Source organism: Polyodon spathula, chromosome 4 (assembly GCF_017654505.1).
Source record: "Polyodon spathula isolate WHYD16114869_AA chromosome 4, ASM1765450v1, whole genome shotgun sequence".
In the NCBI taxonomy this organism is placed as follows: domain Eukaryota; kingdom Metazoa; phylum Chordata; class Actinopteri; order Acipenseriformes; family Polyodontidae; genus Polyodon; species Polyodon spathula.
In genome coordinates this window covers 24755839-24777597 of record NC_054537.1, presented here as the reverse complement: position 1 = coordinate 24777597, position 21759 = coordinate 24755839, and the positions used below count along the sequence as shown (strand labels likewise).

Here is a 21759-nt window from a genome sequence, read left to right as displayed (position 1 = left end):
AGATTTTCAAAAGGGAAAATAAAACCTAGGTTGCAAAGGGGGGTAGGGTTTCTACAGTAATACAGTGCATTTTACACATGCTATGTAAAATGCTATGGACAAACTGAGAATACAAAAACGCGCCGATACTGTGAACTCGGTAATCATAGTATAGAAAAGTGGTTGCGGTTTCATAACCGTGGCAGTTTATACCACGGTTTACGTAAAACTGGTATACCGTGACATCCCTACTGTGAATGTCTTTTTAAACCATTTTGATGTTGACTTCATATTTCACAATTATGCAAAATCTAATGGTACTAAGATGGTTGTTATGTAGTGGTCATATAACTTTTGAGTTTCCAGATGATAAAGATCTAACTCTTTGAGGTAATGGTATACTGAACCTGGTACACAGCAGTGTTGTATGATTCTCTAAAGCTGTAGCCAAAAGTTTTGCATCACCACTAGAATTAACAACTTTTGCTTCATAAAGTCTAATGAAAACTGCTGAATAATGTTACATAACATATTGAATTGCATACTGCTTTGTAGTTTTCTATATACTTAATGAAAAAGTGACATTTAAAAATGTGACATTTTGAAATCTAAGATGGAATCTTGTACTACTATTACTAGACTTTTGTGATAGCACTTTGTAGTTTCATTGAGTGGATGATGTTATATAAAATACTAAATTATGTTCATATAGTTTTTTTTTTTTCTAGGTGATGCAAAACTTTTGGCTGTAGCTGTAGGGTTAGTTTAGTCATGTACATTGTACAAGTAAAATAAACACTTTTGTAGCATTTTTTTATTTTTTTTATTTTTTTATTGAAGCTGCCACTGACACTGCCACACAGCCTTATTTCTCTGAGACCATTTGAAGTAGTGACTTCATACCTGCAGGTCTATGAATGTGTTGGTGGCCAGGGCCATGTGCTGAAAGAAATTCACTTCTAGAATAAAATACAAAATTGATTTCATCAATTTTAGTCATACTATTGGTTTTGCTGCATGTAACTCTACACTACCATGTGTGTGTAAGGCAGTTTCTGGGGACATTTTGTGTGTCACCTAAAGCTCCACAACCCTGAACAAATGCTGTCCCTTCCTTTTTTATCTTTGTTCATACAGATGTTGTGTAAGAGATTTAGATCTGAAGAACACTGCTATTAAAGCTTTTAAGCCTCATAAAACTGGATGAATATTTAACAGTAGAACAATCTTTTGTAATGTGAACCAATCTAATAGTGTATTAAGAGTTGTGTAATAACCTTTCCAGTTGTAAATAATTGTACTTGATTTATATTCCGAGAGTGCTATTGTAACTAACTGAGCTAAATAATTGAGTGTTTGTCCATTAGTGAAGCTTCATTTATATTAACAATCAGAACAGGGAAGGATGTATGCCTAAACACAGTTCTGTTTTTAAGACCTGGATTAATCTCACCAGGTGTAAGTCTGCTTTAAATGTGTATTTAAACAAAATGCTGCACAATGCATAGCTTGCACTGCTGTAATGTATTGCTTGTTGTGTTTTTGTTTTTTGTGTGGTTTCTTTTTAAAAATATATCAGCAAAAGTAAGCTTGTTTATATTTACATGTTGATAATTATGTAACTATGTATATTGTATTATGAGAAATGCTTGTTCCAGAAACCATGCAAAAGTTGGGATAAGTTGGTGAGGAAATGTCTGATTTACAGAGCTAGGTTGATATTTATCATGGTATGGGTAAATCGAAATCTTGAGGATAACAGCGCATAACACTATACTACTGTACATGCATTTTGTGAATCTAAATTAAATAGAGAAGCATTTAATAGGAATAAAAGGCTTACTTTAAATGCATTTAACTTAACTAATTTCTTTTTTCTTTCTTTTTTATATATATATTTCATCTACAGAAATACTGTTGACCAACACCACTACTGGGCCCTCAAAACATTTCCTGGCAATTCATTCAGTCAGTATTTAACAAGTTGACATTTATGACAACCAACCAACCAACTGGCTGATGGATAGCTTTGCCAGGCCTGCTCGTGGTAGGCTTCTCAATCAAAAGGATCTGAGGATTAAGGGGATAAAACAAGAACAACAAACAAACCCTGTTACAAAACATCACAAAGTAGCAACCTCCGCTTGCTTGGTCTCAAGTAAGCGAACTGAAAGCCAGTCAGTGTGTTCATTGCATTCACCGTAGTGTGACTTAGGTCTCCCCTGAACAACAAACTGATAGTGGCAACAGAATCCTTGTCAGATGAATGTATTCCTTTCTGGGGAAGATGACCATTCTCTTGTTCAGTTTTACAGTATACATGGTTTGCTTTTCTCTCCTCTGTCTTTCTCTCATTTGTCACTTTCTCCTTTTTTCTCTTGTTATAATGGGGTCAGAAGGCTTTTTGTCAGAATTCTTCACCGTATTTTAGATTTAAGCCTTTTGCTTGGCAGGGTTTGTTGTATGAAAAATAAGAAACTGTATAAACTTTAAGGGTTAATAAATGAATTAGCGAGGTTACAAAGAATTAATGGTTTGAAGAATATATACAATTTTGTAAAAATTGTTTAGTATAAAGCCAGACTTATGTAGTCAACAGAAAAGCATATGTGTATATATATATATATATATATATATATATATATATATATATATATATATATATCCATTTTGTTTCTATCCAATACTGATGGTTTAAAAAAAAAAAAAAAAAATGTGTCTAGATTATATGCCGGAAAGGGGCACTTGTTTCTTGCAGTAAGACCCCAGAATGGTCCTATCAGAAATATACTCCCATAAATGTTGGTCGTTATCATTTTGTCAACAGTTTTAATTTGGCTAAAATGCCCTTATAGGTTGGCAGAAATGTGATCCTGTTTTTGAGTAGTTCTGAATTTATCCTAACCTTTAAAATACTGTCCCAATATCTGGTCTTAAAGTTGCAATGGCGTGTCTTGTTGGGAATGGCATCTAGCACATGGAGGGTATGTTTCAGACTGTGCCAAGGAGGGGCGTCACATACATCAGAGGCTCCACTTCTACTGGCACATCTATTGAATATAGATATACAATGTATAGGTTACCACTTGCAGTGGTGCTGTGAGTTGAATTAACTGGGGGGGGGGGGGGGGGGGGGGGGGGAAAGAAAAATAGCCATAACTCAAATGTGTTGTGTTTTTTTTGTTTGTGTTTTTTTGTTTTATATAATTTTTGGATTTTTTTTTTCTTTTCATTTAGAGTGGAGTGTTTAGAAAACAAAAACTACTAGGTAGACAACTTTACTGTTCTGGTGTATGTAACCAAGCAATAACTATTACATGAGAATCTTTGTCTTACAATTTTGTACATTTATCTTTAGACAAGATTTATCCTGCAGTTCACTCAGAAAACAAGGTACTTCAGTATTAATTGTAGCTACCTTTGATCTCTGTGCTTCAGATTAAGGGTGTTCATGAATAATCGTTGTCTGCAGTACTCCTCTGAGGAGAGAATAATGTGTTGTTGATTATTTAATATATTTATTTTCTAGTAATTTTGATTCTTTTCTAGAAAATCACATCCCACCTTTTTAACAAGTCATGAATAAATGATTTCCCCTCTTCTGTTCTTTTTTTCATTGAGTCCAGTCCTGCTGGGCTAGCCAGAGAGAGCAGAAATATGTATGCCTTTTTAGTGTGAAGATAATATGTGAATAGTGTAGGAGATGGTATCCTACAAACCAATATTGTTTGAAATGTGTTCTCAAGCTATATAGATTTCGTAATTTATTTCAAGTTTTTCTTCTTTTTAGAGACCTGCTCAAGTGAATGTATAAACCAGAATGATCTGATTTAAAAATGATATCAAGACTTGTGAGAAATAAATTTCAGCTGATTGCTCACTTGGCCCATTTTTCTCCTATTTCTCTTTTTCTGGCTTTATATTTCTTTTTATTTTAAATGAAAAGGTTACTTGTTTGAATTAAGGACACCTATGAGTTGGTTAATCCTCATTTTTAGCTAGGTTGTTATAGTTGTGATATTTGACCCCTTGCTTTTCATAAGAGGATACAAAAACAATAGTGTGTCATTGATCATGTTCTACTATTATCTGGTGATTTGTGCAGTGTCATAGTTAGTTAATCGAAAATAAACTAACTTATAAAAGGCGGTATATATTGTATTTGCCAGGGAAACTAATCCACGTACACAACCACGATTCCTTCAGTGACTTCCCTTACTCTTCATTAGCTGCAATTCTTTTGGTGGTTCCATTTCTGTATATACCAGTATGTTGATGGTATAAGCATAGCCATTCCATTGTAAAACTGTAAATTATATTTCTTCTTGTTGTTGTGGAAATATACCTACCATTAGTGGTATGTGGCTTTATTGAGTTTCCCTTTTCACTTTGAGGTCACAATGTAGGAGGGGTTTGTTGCACCTCCTGTAACATCTGGAAAAAAAAAAACGTAAACAATGAACAATACTGTAGCTTATACCTTAGGTTCTCACACTGTACAGTGCATTTTTAAACACAAAATCAGTATATATGTACACATCAGCTGTGTGCTGTACATTACATTAACAAAACAACTTGTTTTTTGGGGGGTGGTTTGTAATATTTTCAGACAACCATCTTTTACTAAATTCAGTGTGTAAAAAATAAATAAAATTAAAAAAAAATTAAAGGAAAGAAAACTATTTTAGAATAGTCCTTTTTAGCATATGAACTGAATTTTACAGCTCTGTCTGTCGAATCCAAAGATGACACTGTCAGTTTTAAAAACATAAGCCATGAAGTGTTATGGTTAAAACAAAAACATTTTTATAGTACTTGTACAGGGACAGTTGTGACTGGGAGCAAATACCTTCTTTGCACACTGAAAAATAATTACAAAAAAAAAAAAAAAATAGATCATACAGGCTTTGATTCAATTTACAAACTTTTGTCTCTACTTTTGTTTTCTTTCGGATTTTAGGAAATTGTTTTATATAGTCTGCCAATTTCATAGAACAGGTAAAAGCTCAGTGTAAGAACCTCAAAATGCTAAACCTAGCATAATGCCTTAGATCTGGTTTTATGTCTTGTATATTCCTACAAAGCTGTCTGTTGTATTATATTTGTATAGTGAATTGTGTACAATATTGAATGGATGCATCATCAATTAATGTCTTTGTTGCTGGAAACAGACTACAGCCCCCTTGGCATATTCTGCCCATTTCTGCTGTTAATTTTCCATGTTTTGTCTGTGATCAGTTGTGGGTTATATTATTTGTACAATTGTTTCTCATTTAATGTCTGTATGAAAAGATGAGGCAAGGTTAAATCTAAGCAATATGTAAAATATATGGATTTTCTGGAGAAAGCTTAGTGTTGCAGGCTCATAGATGTATTTTTCCAGTTTGGTTCACACTAAACATCACCCTGTTCACCTGCATTGATGTTTGTAATCCTAGTGTGAGCATTTTATGCAAAGTTAGATATATTGAGAGAAATTTAAACACATTTATGCAAGTTGTTGACTAATGCTTTGCTGATGCTATTTGCTATTTGATGTTAAATAATGCCATTGTAAATAAATAAAGAATTCTGTTATTGCAACATTTAATAAAATGTTTTGACTGGGTTTTGCTTGGATTTGCAGGTATTTCTCCACATTTTGCTACAGTACATTTAATGAAGAATCACCAGGACCTCAATATACTAAAACACTGCTTCTGGGAATCATAACAGTCATACTGTTTTACAGTAGACACTAGTTATGTGGTAATGGTATGTCAGCTAATTTGCTTAAAAACGTCCCCTTTTATAAGACCATCGTTGAAAGCTGAAAGTAATATCCGATATCACACTAAAGTAAATCCAAGGAGGGAAAAGTACCTTTTTTTTTTCTCCACAAGTGTATACAATGCCTCAAATTCTAGAACAATTTAGTTAAAATGAATACACTTGTAATGTGCCCGATTGGTTGGCTTTTTCCCCCCAGTAGGCATTATTTACACTAACCTTCTAGAACATGAGTACAACATATAAAAGACTCAACAGTACTGTAACTAATGTGTGTTGGGTCAGTGGTGAACAACACAATGGGCATTACTTGTAATGGTGTTTTCTAGTACTGTACAGTATATATCTGAAAATCTATCCCCAATGATCTGAGTGCTCTTTCCAGCTTTGTGGTTGTTGACACAAGACTTCCAAAAGGGTCATCCATCTTAAATCAACATTCATTTATCCATCTTTAACATTATCCAGTGTTTACCATTCCTGTTGTGGTGGTAATTCCAACTGCTGCCATGAGGAAGTACCACATGGTCACTTAAAAACCACCGACCTTTTTTCTACTTGCACTATTTTCTGTTTAATAATGACTAACTTGTAAAATATTGACTGCTGATCTATACACTGCAGTAAATGAGTCTCCCACGAGTTTTTTTTTTTTTACTTTTTAAAACATTTTACTTGAATGTGGCTAATTTGAAACCGCTACAGTATAACATGTTTCCATGTAAGGTGAAAATCAAGTCCAGTCTCAGTCCATTTGTTCAAATAGTATTTAAAAAAATGTAGCCTATTTGTTCGATTGTTAGGTGTTCTATCTTTTCAGCTCTAATACCGTTGGTGTTAATCTTGACATTTACCAAGTTGGGCTAATTCAACTCTGAACCTTTTAATATAATTTTAAATAATAATAATAATAATAATAATAATGAAAAGGCCAGTTTTTGAAATGCATATAACTTTAAAAAGTAATATGATTTCGTTTGAATCCTTTCACGGGGGGGGGGGGATACCCAATTTGTAGCTTGCAAGATAATTTTAAACGTTTTTATTCACCACCAGTTTTCAACATGCAGAGTCAAAACACACAAACACTAACAAAACAAATAGTGTAGAAAATTTTCTGAATAGCATTACTGTTTAAAAAATTACTGTCGCGGACGCAGCCGATTATTTGTAACCCTGCTTGATAAAAGCGGGTGCAGTTAGAGGTACAGACTATCACACTTAATGCCGTGTTTAAAGAAACATAACTGACGGCGGTCTTGCACACTGTAAACTCAGGACGGCCAGCCCGCCATCCACACACAAGTAAATTAATATTTGTTTTTGGATTAACATTGAGCCGTTTTAGCTTCGATATGTAAAACGGTGTTATGTCTGTATGACCCCGCAGTCAACCCTTGCGTTATAAATGCAGATTATGAAAGCAATTGCTTCAGAAACTTCATTGAAAATAATATTTTAAAATGTGCTACAATTTACTAACTCAACATAGGTATTAAAAAAAAAAAAAAAAAAAAAAAAAATAGAAGAACATATTACTTCTGCAGGTTTTATATTAATTCTCCCCATGTCCCGATTCTTGTAACTCTTTTATTCGTCGAAACTAAGCGCAGATGTTTAACAGTTTAAATATTTATACTTTTAAAATTATTTTTTTAAATCCCGGTGTGATTTCTGTACCCATTTAAACTAAATTGCATCGTCGTTTTATGATGTTTTAAATTATTTCGCTCGCAGGCATTGAACACAAAAACTGTTCGTATAACTGACCTCTGAACACATTCTCTCCAGAGTGAGAGAACCTTTTAGTGCGTGTTCTAATGGAAATTCTGAAACAGACCTCTTTCCTTCAGTAACCCATCCAGTCTAATAAATGTTTTAGCCGGCAGTATTTATGTATGTGTTTGTTTGCTTGTTTTATTTTTGTACCTTCTTGTTTTTATGGTTTATGTATTTGTTTGTAAGTGTTTTTTTTTTTTTTTTTTTTTCACACAATTACATGTAGGCATCAATTCCTGCAATACATACAATATAAGTTTTATAAAAAGTCAGTATTTAAAATTAATAAAAAAGCTTTTGGGGCTATATTCTCAAAGTTCTTACCGCTGTGTTAAGTTAGCATTCTTTTTTTTTTTTTTTTGTATATTTTTGTGTTTTGTGTTTTTTTTTCGTCTCCAAAAAGAAAACCTGTTGATGTTATTAACCCGGAGCTTCCAAGTGCACCCGTGTTTCTTGGTTATAGCAGTTTGTTTCTCGTTTTAAAAATTTAGCACGGTAGGTTTGTGAATATGGCCCAAAATGCTCAAAATGGGAAGTAAAAACAATATTTTGTTTATTTAGCAGACGCCTTAATCCAAGGCGATTTACAGAGTCTATGGATGTGTGAACCATGCATCAGCTGCAGAGTCACTTACAACAACGTCTCACCCGAAAGACGGAGCACAAGAAGGTTAAGTGACTTGCTCAGGGCCACACAATGAATCAGTGGCTCAGCTGGGATTTGAACCGGGGACCTCCTGGTTACAAGGATTTTCCTTTAACCACTGGACCACACAGCCTCCTGCAGTCTTTTGTTGAAAGGTGCTCATTTCAGACTAAAACTTCTTTTTTTGTTGTTGAAAATGATCTTTTGAATAACGCCATTATTCATATTATTATTATTTATTATTATTATTATTATTATTATTATTATTATTATTATTATTAATAACTTTAATAATAATAATAATAATAATAATAATAATAATAATAATAATAATAATAATACATTGCTTTGTGAAAAGAAAAATTAATCCGGAAATTAAACACTGTCAGGTAAGGGATGGGTTTCCTCGGTCTGTTGATGCAAATTCAAATATTTATTTATTTATTTAAAACTCGGAACACTCCTGGAACATTCATGTCAGCGATGGGAACAAATGCTCCTATTGCCTAATAAAGGCGCAATCAATAATTAAGCACTGACTAAGAACAGACTCTGCTTTTATTTACAAGTCACCGATTCGCGTAACTGCTGCAATCTATTCGAGTCTGTTTAATTATTTATACTTGCATTGTTAGGAGCTATTGAAAAATATTGAGCATTTCTATATGCAGTCCAGTTTATATAGGACATCATGAGTTTAAGGAATTTGTCAATGACGGCCAAAATTAATAATGTAATGTGGACGTTTTTCCACCTTTTAATGGAATTTTAATTTTAATAATGGAATTGCATATAGGCCTATATTTGTAACAGTTTCTTATTTATGCCACGTGTGCATCGAAAGCAAAGATCTATTTTTGTTCATTTCGTGTTATATTAACATATTTAAAATTAAAGCCACATTCATTACTATATTTGGTTTCTGGTTTACTGCTTTATTAATAACCACACGTACTTTATTGGTTTTATTTTATTTAGTTTTTTAGGTTTATTCTAAATTTATTTTTTTGCTATATTATTATTGTACTATGCTACTACTACTAGTATGATAGAAAGTTAGTATGGGATTGAATATCAGCACAAAAGCCACACATTACGGGTACAGAAAAAACCTTGCTGAAAGAATTACTCAATTGATAAATGAAATGTATTCAATAATTCAATACTTGTATAAATACATCTGAATTTTATTTGTGATTTCCATGTTGCACTGACTGTATTTTGTGTTGTGTTTATTGTATTCATTTTTACTGGAATCTTGCTGTTTCATATAGACATTATCAGAGATTTAAAGTGCACTTTCAAGCAGTGATAGCAAGTTATGTGTTGGCAGAGGGCCTTTCGGTTACGGAAATTCTAAGTTAAGAAATGAAGTTCGATGGTGAACTTGAACAGCTGTCAAAAATTTTTGAACTTTAGGACCAGTTTCACCACGCGACAAAAAAATAAATAAGCCAGTGTAATTATTAATTTCCGTACAAGACATCGAAGTTGTTATTAATTAGGGCTCTCTTTTTTGCAAAAATACGTGTTTAAAGATTAAATGCAAAATACCAAAATGCAAGTACCGTCACAAGACCACGAAGAGGCGGTGATGAGACCCGTGAGACCACAAGAAAGGAGGTGTACTGAATTACCAGCATAGCATTTCAATCATCGATATCGCGACAACAGCCGACACAAAACAGCACTGAAACCAACATAACCACGTGATTCCAAATGGGTGTTTCACCTTTGGAAGAGGTTGCTTCTCTATGGTCTTGACAGTACGCCCAGTTAAGGAAAATACCCTTTTCTTTTTGTCGCACATGACTGAGAACAGCAGTTTGTTATAGTCTATATTTTAAACAAAATTGTCCTTTTTTTTTTTTTTTTTTTTTTTTGTTTAAACACAAATAGGTGTCCTTATTCAAAATAACTTTCCAGGTTGCCTGATATGATACAAATGACAACTGTGTGCTGCAGCCCTAGTGTAATCATGTCGGCAAGTTATTGAACACCTCTCTTTAAATGTAGAATCAGTATCCGAAGAAACTGTCAAAATAAGCTTCCATATGGTTTAATTATGTACAAGTAGTGTAATACGATTCGCTGTCCTTTAGCTAATCGATATATATATATATCATATTAAATGAACCATATACTATATGATTTTAACAAAATTATCTACTATATTATATATATATAATGTGTTTACAATATCTATCTATCTAATTACAACATGGCATTGTAATTGTTATTTATCAAAAATTATGGCACAATAATTGTTTCAACACACACACTAAATAAATAAATAAATAAATACAATCAAACAGGAGGCCGGGTTTGACTATTTTGTATGAAAAGTGAAAAAAAAAAAACTAATTAAAGTTGCAATCAAAAAGCTTTGTAATGGTTCCCATAGCGACTGTAAAGAGCACAATATTAGACTAATACTGGTTGCAATATTATAATTGCATTCAGGGCAGAAAAAAAAAAAAAAAAAAAGATTAGAAGGATAACATAATTACAATTACAACTTTGATTTTACCATGATAGCAGCAAATTGAACAGAACAATGCTCATAATGAGACAGAGATAAATCAAAGTTGTTGGTTTTTTTTTTAATTCACTTTTTGTGGGTGTTTAGTTTGTGAGAATTGCTTTAACAGTAAACAACCAACTGGTTAATACGTATTAATATAATACAAAATCAAGTCCTTAATCAATAATTTATTTAAATGGAAATCTATCATCTCTACATTCTAAGCTACAGACTTTAAAAACATTTCAGGGTTTATTTTACTGTTTTAGGTGCGTCTATAAAGTACATTCTCGGATAATAAAAAAATAAAAATAAACGCTTGCATAGAATGTAGTTAAATTCTTAAATATTTGAATTGCAGTGTATTTAAATAAATATCTAACTAATATAACAAATTAAAATATCATCACATGTATAAAAATACAGTAAGCCTAGCAATCATTTGTCAACATTTGAATTAGCATTGAGGAGCTATAGATCATGAGAAGGGTTACGGTTGTCAGCATATTTGCCATAACATGAATAATAATAATAATAATAATAATAATAATAATAATAATAATAATAATAATAATAATAATAATTAGAAAGTAAAAAAAAAAAAAAGGTTTTGAAACCCATTCATTAGCAGAGTTAAAAGAAATGTTTTCTAGTCGGTCAGCTGTAAACCGTAATGCATAAAAAAACACGTCCAAAATAAATAAAATATTCGATGAACAGAATGTAAAAAAGAAATGTACAAACAGACCGACAGCAACAAAACTGCACTATACACTGTCTTGGGTTATTACTATTCTCTCAGTAGCCTTAAATCTGGTTTTGCAACAAAATTTAACAAAAGGAAAGCTACTTCGAAACATGCAGGTTACTTCGGAAATGCGATGTTGCGATATGTGGGATGCCTTACAATAATAAATACAGCCTGTGTGTGATCAGTGGAAAGAAGGTTAGTAATAATAGTGCGTTAAAGTGCTGTCCCCAGGGGCACACGGAGATGAGCTGATTTCTGACCAATAGGTGCAAAGAGGGAGGGTTGCATCTTCCCTGGTCCCGGTCTCTCAACACGTTCTCCTTTAACACCATCTGCCTTCAGTTTACATCGAGCAAGACACATGTAGCAACTCTTAAAAAGAACGCCCTCCAGTGTCACCAGCACCAAGGCATCGCTTATATAGGCATCTAGGCTACTTACTACCTTCATGTGCAAAAATTATAAAAAGACCAGTGCGAATGGAAAGGAGCTCCATGAAGGGATAATCTGGACTTTTTCTTAATTAGGCTACAAACAAAGACAAGAAGGTAAGCGATGCTTTCAATTGTTATAATATTTATCTTCATTTATATTGCCTGGACTATCATTAGTTTTAAATGTGTGTTTTTTTTATTATTATTATTTTTGTTTTGTTTTGTTTTTGTCATTATGTAAATATATCACAATATTCTAAATTACACTCTGTTTTTTTTTTTTTTATAACTTGTTTTCGTTTAAAATATTTTTGTAACATTTTCTTTCATTTTCTCTCTTCAAACAATGATGATATTTTAGATAAAGAAGTAAATAATTCAAGCTTCTAGGTTTTGTAGCCTATAAAATCAATGCATGTGTCGGAGGGTATTTAACTTGAGGTCCCACTTCTTACCCAATGCTTACTGAAGGAGTTCAAATGTCTTCATTATTGGTGACCTTTCCGATTGACCCCATGTTCTTTAATTTAAGTGTCACGACCCTGCTTTGTTTATATTATTGGCGGCTATTGATCTGGGCGTTAATATCAAAATTATTAGGAATTAAGGTGAATTTAGTATGATTATATCTGTACATAATTATATGTCCGTATTGTTTGAGCTACATCATTTTTTTTAAAAAAGTATTTCACACTAATATTAAACAACTTTTACCGTAATTAAAAAATAACTGGGGAAAAAAAAAGAAAACATGTCCAATATTGTGATAAATTTACCGTACGATTGCGGTATTAATGGTCCTAAAAAAAACTAAACAAACGAATTTGAGAAAGTCATTACGTATAATGTAATACTGAATTCAAGCTACGAAAATTAATTTAAACAGATTTATACATTTATATTTTTAAAGATGTATATTTATCAAAAGTACTGTTTTCCCAGGTATTTTAAAGTTCATGATTGTTTAGAAAGTGTTTCCAGTGTCTTCTGCACCCTTAAGCACTATAGCACCCAACTGGGCTGGATGTGAGTGGCATTGGTGGAGTCACCCATGATCACCGAGCGCAGATTCAGCAGTAAATTGCGGTGGATGTATTTTTCTTTTGTTTGTGCCCTTGTCCTTTCAGTAAAATAGCTGTGGGCTGTTATTTTATCTAGCTTGTTAATTGCTTCTTTTCTGAGATGCCACGGCAATAGGACCTTATTGTTCTTGTGGCTATTGTTGATCTCACATTGAAGTTTACGTTATGTCCTTCCACACCTAGATTTCAGATTGGTAATGCATTGGGGAAATTTAAAATTATAACTAGCGTGACTAAGGGTTCAGCCGTTTCAAATACATTCCACATATTCGAGTTTTTTTTTTTTTGTTTTTTTTTTTCCTGTATTTCAATTTTTTTGAGAATTGTGCTTAAACAAAATCCTAATTATTATATTATTTCAAATACGCATATTTAAAATTAAATTATAGGCTATCTATTAATCATTTAATTGGTCAGATTAAATTAAACAACGTTAATTTAAACAGAAAACGTCTAAACAGAAAAAAAATATCCCAATTAAAGTAAGAAACTAGATCTTTTTTTTTTTTTTTTTTTTTTTTTTTTTTTAAATAAATTGCATCCTCTCAATATAATATTATTTCACCTCATCCCATTCTGGATTTGTTTAACTCAATGATCCCACAAGCTGAATTAACATTTTTTGAGTGATGTTCCAAGTCTACACATATATTCAAGGATAAAAATGCTTATAAAGACATGTTGCATTATTAGTGTAGATGGTGCTGTCGTTTTCTTTCGTTACGACTTTAAAATTTTGATCTCAGAAAGGTATTATTAACAAGTCCAATTGTGACCGTTCAAAATTTTTCGATCACTTCATTGATTTTAATTACCGTGCTGATGTGAAACGAAAAAAAAAGTAGGTGATAGAGGGGCTGGTTGTCACGCTTTTTACTCTCTATTATTTTCCTCAATCTGGTGACATGCTGCGAGGCTCTGTTCCTCGTTATAATGAAGAACAACTCTTCACCTACACATTGATTATTTTTTATTTCAGCATAACTTTATTCCAAATATGATATTTAGACGGTTGAAAATGCGCCGGTCACCTGTGACAACCTGTCCCATACTGGGATTGGTTGTCACAGCGTATGTTCTTGCTCACACAGTAGACAATAATGCAACATTTTCAGTTTTTCTTTCTTTTTTTTTTTTTTTTAAATAACATTACGTTTCTCCTGTATGCAACGACAGAAAAAATTGTATTTTTTACTTTTTATGTGACCATTAATAATACAGACCTATATATACTTGAAATGTTGACCCGTGCTACTTAATACCTCAGCCTCTCCCACTACTGCTACTACTACTATACACATACATTATATATAAAAATGTTTTTTTCTTTCTTTTTTTTTTTTTTAACAGATATCTAAGGTGTCATCAAGCTGCACATAACCAAAACCCATAATTTCTCTTGGATACCCATCCCGTTGCTCTCTTCTAGGGATGTCTTTGTCAATTTCAAGCGCTCCTACAGTAAAGCATAAGAGCTACCATTTAGAAACTCTTCAAGGCAGCCCAGTCAGAATACCGGGTTACTATTCAACAGTGTTGCCCGACTCGCAATACATGGATGTCTTCAAGAGCACTCAGAACACCTTTCACCCCCTAAAGTCGTTAGGACAGCTCGTTACTGACACCAGTTCAGTTATACCTTTTACTTTCAACACAACTCCATCCTTCCTCAACCACCACCAGACCCCAACTCTGCACGGGCAGATCTACAGCATTTTACCATCAAGGCTGCCATTCCATAACAAGCTACAGCCCGCGATCCACAACCACATCTGCCCCGAGAACGAAGACGCTGCTCCGAGGATCACGGCGCACGTTGGTTCTTCATCTGAATTCACTACACCGCTGAATGATAAGTCTACGGCATCCTCTTCGTCTCCCTTAGGCAAAGAAAATGGTTTCCATCTGCACTACAGGGGCCCGAGAGTCGAGAAAGAGCACACTTTCAATTTCAGTGAGGAAGACCTATTTGCAGTTTTGTATGGTTATTCCAAAGCGGACAGAGAAGAGTCCGTTGGTCATGCAATCTCCGGACTCAGGTTTCCCGAAAACAGAGGTATATCTTTACTTAATCTAAATATTGCACGTTTAGCCTTGATTACTGTCAATTCAATGGATGAAGTATAGACCTATAGCTAGCTGTCTGTTCTGAACATCTACAATATAATTTGTGCCATTAGAGGTTGCTGGAAAGAAAATACACCAGATATGAAATACTGATATAGGTGTTGTCGACAGTGACTATAATATATTTAATAACTTCTTATAATATTCACTAATTAAAGTTGTGTTTCAAATGTTTATCGTTCTATTCCGGATACGTTTGACATTGACATTTAAAACGGAGTCCTATTCGTTAAACAAAATATGTTCTATTTATTCCAGTTTCGGACTCCCAGTATCACCTGCTGGATGGAGAATCTCTCAAGCTTCCAGAGGGTGAGTAGATAAACATAACTGACATGTAAACATGACGTTTAAAGATAGCAAGACCCGTATGATAAATTCACTTGATATTAATACACGTTGTTTCACAGGTTTGTCAGTTCTTCAGACGGCATATGGAGGAGTCCCACAGTACGGTGTTTTCTCCACTACAAACATAATTCCAAAGGGGTTTCGGTTCGGGCCGTTCCAGGGCAAGGTGGTCAACACGAGCGAAATCAAAACATACGACGACAATACGCTCATGTGGGAAGTAAGTCCAAATAATTAACAACAAGAAAACAACTTGCGTGATAAGACCGTATCACCAGTTGCTATCACATTAGAATATATGTAAATATAGTCTTTACACCTGAATAAACACATCTATATTTGAATTAGGGTTGGAGTGCTGTCATATTCTATATAGTATATTTTTAGAAATGCTGGTATGGAATGCTATCAGTAAAGGCCTTTGCACACATTTCTTCTCTCAAATAAATATTTTATTTGGCTCGGGATCAAACTTAAAGTCATTTCTTGTCACGTCTTTCTCAACTAATGTGTCGTGGCAGAAATGGGAGAACAATAATTTAACCCTGCATTAAATATCTTCGTTGTCAGGGTTCACAAACATGTCCCTTCATGCTGACCGGTAATATTATTGCCACCACCATGCTGAATTCGGACCTCGGACGGTCACGACGGTTACCCAGTTCCATGTTGCAGATCTGTATACAATGCTAAATGTTTCAAATCTCATGTAATAAACCTAGGCTATTGTGTATTGAATGTTCGAATTGTTTTTCTTGTAGATATTTGAGAATGGCTTACTGAGTCATTTTATAGATGGCAGAGGATCATTGGGCAATTGGATGTCTTTGGTGAAATGTGCCAGATTTCCAGAAGAACAGAACCTTATAGCAGTCCAAAGCCAGAGTCAGATTTTTTACGAGACGTGCAAGGAAATTCGCCCAAAGCAGGAGCTGCTGGTCTGGTACGGCGATTGTTACCTACAGTTTCTGGGAATCCCGCTAACATTAAAGGAAATGACCGACGGAAAGAGCGCGCATCACCAAACTGAAGGTTAAATCACTTAAAACGATTTTTTTATATATATATATATATATATATATATATATATATATATATATATATATATATATATATATATATATATATATATATATATATATATATATTTTATTGATTTACCTGATCAGTTGGGTTTGACCTGGGATTGTGTTGTGTCAAAATGCCATTACCTGGCTAAGGGGTTGCTAAAAGGTTATCTATTTGAACATTTAAAGCGACTACAACGTGCATTAATAAAGACTCAGTGATGTAGATTTCTGTGAAGAGAGTTAAAAGGATAGTGTAACAAAAAAAATGGATAAGAAATATGGTTATTGTTATAAGTATTACTAGGCTGCACCCATAATGCAAAAGTCTCTTTAAAAACGAATCTGATATTATGCTTATATATATATATATATTAAAATGGATGTATTAAAATTGTAAAATCGTGCGTAAACTTAAATAATACAACATTTAAATGTTATAAGTTGATGTGGCTGGTTTTCCTATTCCCTATCATATTATATTATAGTCCAGCATTACTTGGACCTACTACACACGCTGACACGTATATTGACATGGCATGGACTGGTTTCCTTATAATTTATTGTATTTATGTATGTTTTGCAGATTGCGTGGAAGGTTTCAAGTGTGAGAGATGTGGCAAGGTGTTCGCCTACAGGTATTACAGAGATAAGCATTTGAAATACACCCGCTGTGTGGACCAAGGAGACAGAAAATTCCCCTGTAATCTGTGTACCAGATCCTTTGAAAAAAGAGACCGCCTCAGAATTCACATTCTGCATGTACACGAGAAACACAGGCCACACAAAGTAAGTTACTGGATTGTGTAATATGTATGTTGAAAACAGTGGGTGCAACATGTTGTAACACAGTTCATATTTTGAAGTAGGGTTACCATGGAAGTAAATAAAACTGGGGTATCAGATTCCAATCTCAACAATACTTTTTTTTTTCCTATGGCAAAACAAAAATATATTGAGCCTCTCTGAATTATTGAAGATGTAATGACAATGATTTTTAATCTATAGTCAGCTTTATAAAACCATGCCCCCCCTCCCCACCCACTTTATCTTTATGCAAGCATCAGCTACAGAAAATGCCCCCCCCCCCACTTTTGAAACCAAATTTACGCCATGCTTCTAACATTATCCATGTTGTATTTGTTTCCTGCAGTGCTCTGTGTGCGGAAAAAGTTTCTCTCAGTCCTCAAGCCTGAACAAACACATGCGTGTGCACTCGGGAGAACGGCCCTACAAATGTGTTTATTGTAACAAGGTACGTCTCTCAGTATCTAGCAATTCAACAAGGGGCCTTTGTTAATAATACATATTATTATACAATGCACTTACATTCCACAGAAAGTAGCTTATATGTGCCGTACCCTAATGCCCACATGTTGACAACGTATAGTCTTATGAACGTTCTCTTGTTTCACATTTTGAAGGCTTTCACAGCTTCGAGTATCCTGCGCACTCATATTCGACAGCACTCGGGCGAGAAGCCGTTCAAATGCAAACACTGTGGCAAAGCCTTTGCCTCCCACGCAGCGCATGACAGTCACGTGAGGCGCACCCATGCAAAAGACAAGCCCTACACGTGTGATGTATGTGGGAAGAACTTTCTGGAACTACAGGAGCTCAAGTACCACATGAAGCTTCATACAGGTGAGGGTCCATTTTTTAAAATTTGTATTTATTTATTTATTTTAATTTTTTTTATGTCATTTAAATGTATGAAAATGGAATAAGAATATATATTTTATTGATATATTTTGAGCAAGCTGTAGTTGTTTTAGTTTTTTTGTTTTGTTTTTACAAATAAATAATAAAGTAAATATGCAACAATTTGTGAACGTTTCTTAGATAATAACTAAGCATTTTAAACAATGTGGGTTAAACAGTCGTTGAACTGTCCCCATTTAAATAGTATTAAATTCATATTAACACTTCTGAATATTAGTAGATATTCATATTTTAAATTTTTGTTTTTGTTTACTCACATACTGTGCAGATAGACCACTGGTAGATTCATCCATGACACCAGACTTGCACAATACATCAACAACCACAAATGAATCTATGGATAGAGATGATCTTTACACCATAAACCAAGGCAGCAGGAATGAACAAAGTGCATGTTTAGAAGAAGATAACTACAAATACAGATCAAATACTACAATCACAATGCTTCACCCAGAGGACTACAGGCCCTGGAATTAAATATCACAAATCTCTTTATTGATTATCTACAGATGCTTCTATCAATGTATGCTTTTACAAAGGATACTGTTGCATATTAAAACTGTAAATGTAAAAACAATTCTGAATTTATTATGTATTGTATTTGTTTTCTCATCTGTTTTGAATTTACTTTATTAAAAAAAAAAAAAAAAATTGTTATTGTTTTTTCTTGCATAAATGTGTATTTAATATTGCAAACATTTTTTTTTTCCCCAGAAGCAGTGGCCTATATGTCTTGACACAATTTAGCTACTAGCTGGAATGTTATAATTTTGCACATAGTTTTACTAACTTGTTTTAATATCAGATTTTGTAGAACTACAACATTTGCACAAATAAGATTTCAATTGAATTTCTTAATGCACACAAACAAATTAACTACTGTGTTGTGAATATTTAGTCATTTGTAAAACTTTTGAAGTTTTTTGTATTTTAAATGTGCATGTTATGCATTGGCATAGAAGAATGCTTACACAATGCTCATAGCACATGGCTAGTGAAAGATTTATTAAAATAACTGATAAGCTCAGGACACTATGCAATCATTCATTACCTCAATTAAATTGTGTGTTCCGTGTCTTTAAATGTCTTTAGAGCATTGTTTTCTTGTTTTTTGTGTGTAAATGTAAAGTTTATATGTCCATTAGAAAAATCAGTAGTCACTTAAAAATGGACAGTTTGATATATTGCAAGCATATGTAAATATTCATTTTATAGATATGTATTAAGTCAAACTGTAAGGCATGAATAAATAACTATATCTGCAATGGTTTTTTAAAGTGTAAAAAGCAGGCAAAAAAAAGGACTATATATATATATATATATATATATATATATATATATATATATATATATATATATATATATATATATATTATTTATGATTTTCTTTACATACGAAAACTGGTAACCTTTTAGCTTGTAAATTATCATTTTATTTGTTCAATACTGATGGTAGAAATGTGCTTTGAACAATTCTCAATAATAAAAAAGCCTATTTAAATGCAGCCTTTCTACTGCTTGTTTAATTTATCGATGCATTAATACTTTGGAACGTGCCAAGGGACAAATGATTGTGTCTTTATGTGTTTTTGAAATATTTCATAATAAACTACGACACCAAATCACTGAACAATTGTCATCGTACAAACGTTTCAGAAGTGGAGATGGCAGTAGTCACATTTTGTTTTCTTAATATAAACTAATGAAAAAACACTCTGAATATCTTATTTCATATTTATTATTATCACTATTGTTACTATTACAATTTATGGTAGTATAACTGTTTCAGTATATGGTACTTTAACAATGGTGGGACTTAATATGCATAGCTAGCAAATCTATTCCTCATCATTAATTTAACCTTTGTGACATGATAACCCCACATAATGACATAAATCTGAGCAAAGCTAGCTATTTGGCAACAATGTCATGTGGTTTACAAAAGAGAGAAGAAGATAAGAAGAGGTCATAAAATTGTTCTGCACCCTGATTACTAGACTCACGTGTGTGTGTGTGTGTGTGTGTGTGTGTGTGTGTGTGTGTGTGTGTGTGTGTGTGTGTGTGTGTGTTTTAAATGGATGTCAAACAAAAGGTTTCTGTTCCCCTTTTGAAAGTTAGTCACCAGTTAACAAAACAAAAACATTTTGAACGCAAATCATTTTTTTTATCCTTTTAAAAATGATTGTTTAAATCCTGTAGGAGTTGCAACCCACATTTTATTTGTTTTACAGCCAGAACCATGACCGTCATAAATCAGCTCATTTGTCTGTTGCTCTTAGGGTGCCACTTACAGCGATAAACAATGTAATTTCTTTATAAAACCTTTCATTACACCAGAAATGGCATAGGAAACCCAGCATAGTATGCAAGATTTTTACCAGTACTAAACTCATTGGAACTATATAAGACCAAAAATATTATCTTATTTGAATTTGCAGTGCAGTGACAGATCCAACTGCTGTATTTTCATTGTTTTATCATCAATTATATTAGAACATTTGTTTTTTTTTACTACATGTGACAAAAGAAAAAAACATACTTTTCTGATTGATAATTAAAAAAAAAAACTTGCTATCTCAAAGGCAAATACAACATTGACTTTATTCATTCCCTTTATGCATATGAGTTTTTCATAGTACTGCTAGAAAAGCAACATTATTTTAACAAATTGTAGCTCTATAGTCTTTAGATTGTTAGACAGCTAGATATAGTACATAAATAGATGGATAGATAGATTTTAAGAACATTTTACATAAGTACAGACATAAAACATAAAAACAGAAATATAGAAACCCTTAACAATAAAGTGCAAAAATGTAACCAATACAGTACAAACAAAACAAACCATTAAATTTGCTCTTTTAATTTGAAACGCCTCACAATAAGTTTGTGTTGAGCAATGTGACAGCAAGGCAGCAGCGAAGGCTTGGAAGGTGTGTTTCCCCTCACTTGATGGGTCATCATGTTTGCTCAGTGTCTTTAAACATCCTGTTGTCATGCTGCTTCAGGCTAAAGAGATGCCCAAATCAAATGAGAGGAGGGCTGGAGAGCTGCTGTGTTTTCTTTAAACTTTCATCTGGCACACTTCCCAAAGGATTACTGTAGATGTGAAAAGCAACTTACATTAAAGGCAGTGGAAGCCGTTTGCCAATTAAAGCAGGAATATTCATGAAAGTGCGTACTGTAAAGAAGGGGGTATATTTCCACAGGGATTTCCTCAGCTGTTTTGACTAGGTCTTCCGAACCTACAATGCCCATTATGTTACATTTTATAATGAGAGAGTACACACACCCCTGTGACCAAAAGCTATCTTGTAAAACAGAATAGTAACATCATTATTTAATCAGGTCTGTTTTATTCTTACACACAAAACTAAAAAATAATAATAATAATAAAAAAACAGTTATTTGGTTTATAGTCCATATTAGCATTGTATTTCTACTTGTAATAATATTAATAGTGTATCAATTTTGTATCTTTAACAACAGTCAAAATATATTAAAATGCATACAAAACCTTATTTAATC

The 21759-nt window shown here is 33.2% G+C and overlaps 2 protein-coding genes across 5 annotated transcripts in view; both read left to right on the top strand.

Annotated features, from left to right (window-relative positions):
- LOC121314347 (nuclear receptor coactivator 2-like) overlaps positions 1–3116 on the top strand; it is a 114270-nt gene extending 111154 nt beyond the window's left edge. For all 4 annotated transcript variants that reach the window (XM_041247497.1, XM_041247496.1, XM_041247499.1 and 1 more), the window contains exon 23: positions 1889–3116. In XM_041247497.1, coding sequence (XP_041103431.1) covers positions 1889–1900 — 12 coding nt within the window. In that variant the 3' untranslated portion in view covers positions 1901–3116. The remainder of the gene's footprint in view (positions 1–1888) is intronic.
- Positions 3117–14395: 11279 nt separating this feature from the next.
- Positions 14396–18708, top strand: LOC121313910 (PR domain zinc finger protein 14-like). The gene is made up of 8 exons (XM_041246692.1): positions 14396–15020; positions 15350–15403; positions 15502–15662; positions 16204–16474; positions 17096–17298; positions 17663–17764; positions 17934–18153; positions 18500–18708. The coding sequence occupies exons 1-8, from the start codon at positions 14396–14398 to the stop codon at positions 18706–18708; spliced, it is 1845 nt and encodes a 614-aa protein (XP_041102626.1).
- Positions 18709–21759: the final 3051 nt, after the last annotated feature.

Excerpts from the sequence above, each read along its gene's own strand:
- LOC121313910 (XM_041246692.1), top strand. The coding sequence starts at position 14,396 with ATGTCTTTGTCAATTTCAAGCGCTCCTACAGTAAAGCATAAGAGCTAC. Across the intron at positions 17,299-17,662 it reads AGAAACACAGGCCACACAAA|TGCTCTGTGTGCGGAAAAAG; the intron begins GTAAGTTACTGG and ends TGTTTCCTGCAG. Across the intron at positions 18,154-18,499 it reads CCACATGAAGCTTCATACAG|ATAGACCACTGGTAGATTCA; the intron begins GTGAGGGTCCAT and ends CATACTGTGCAG.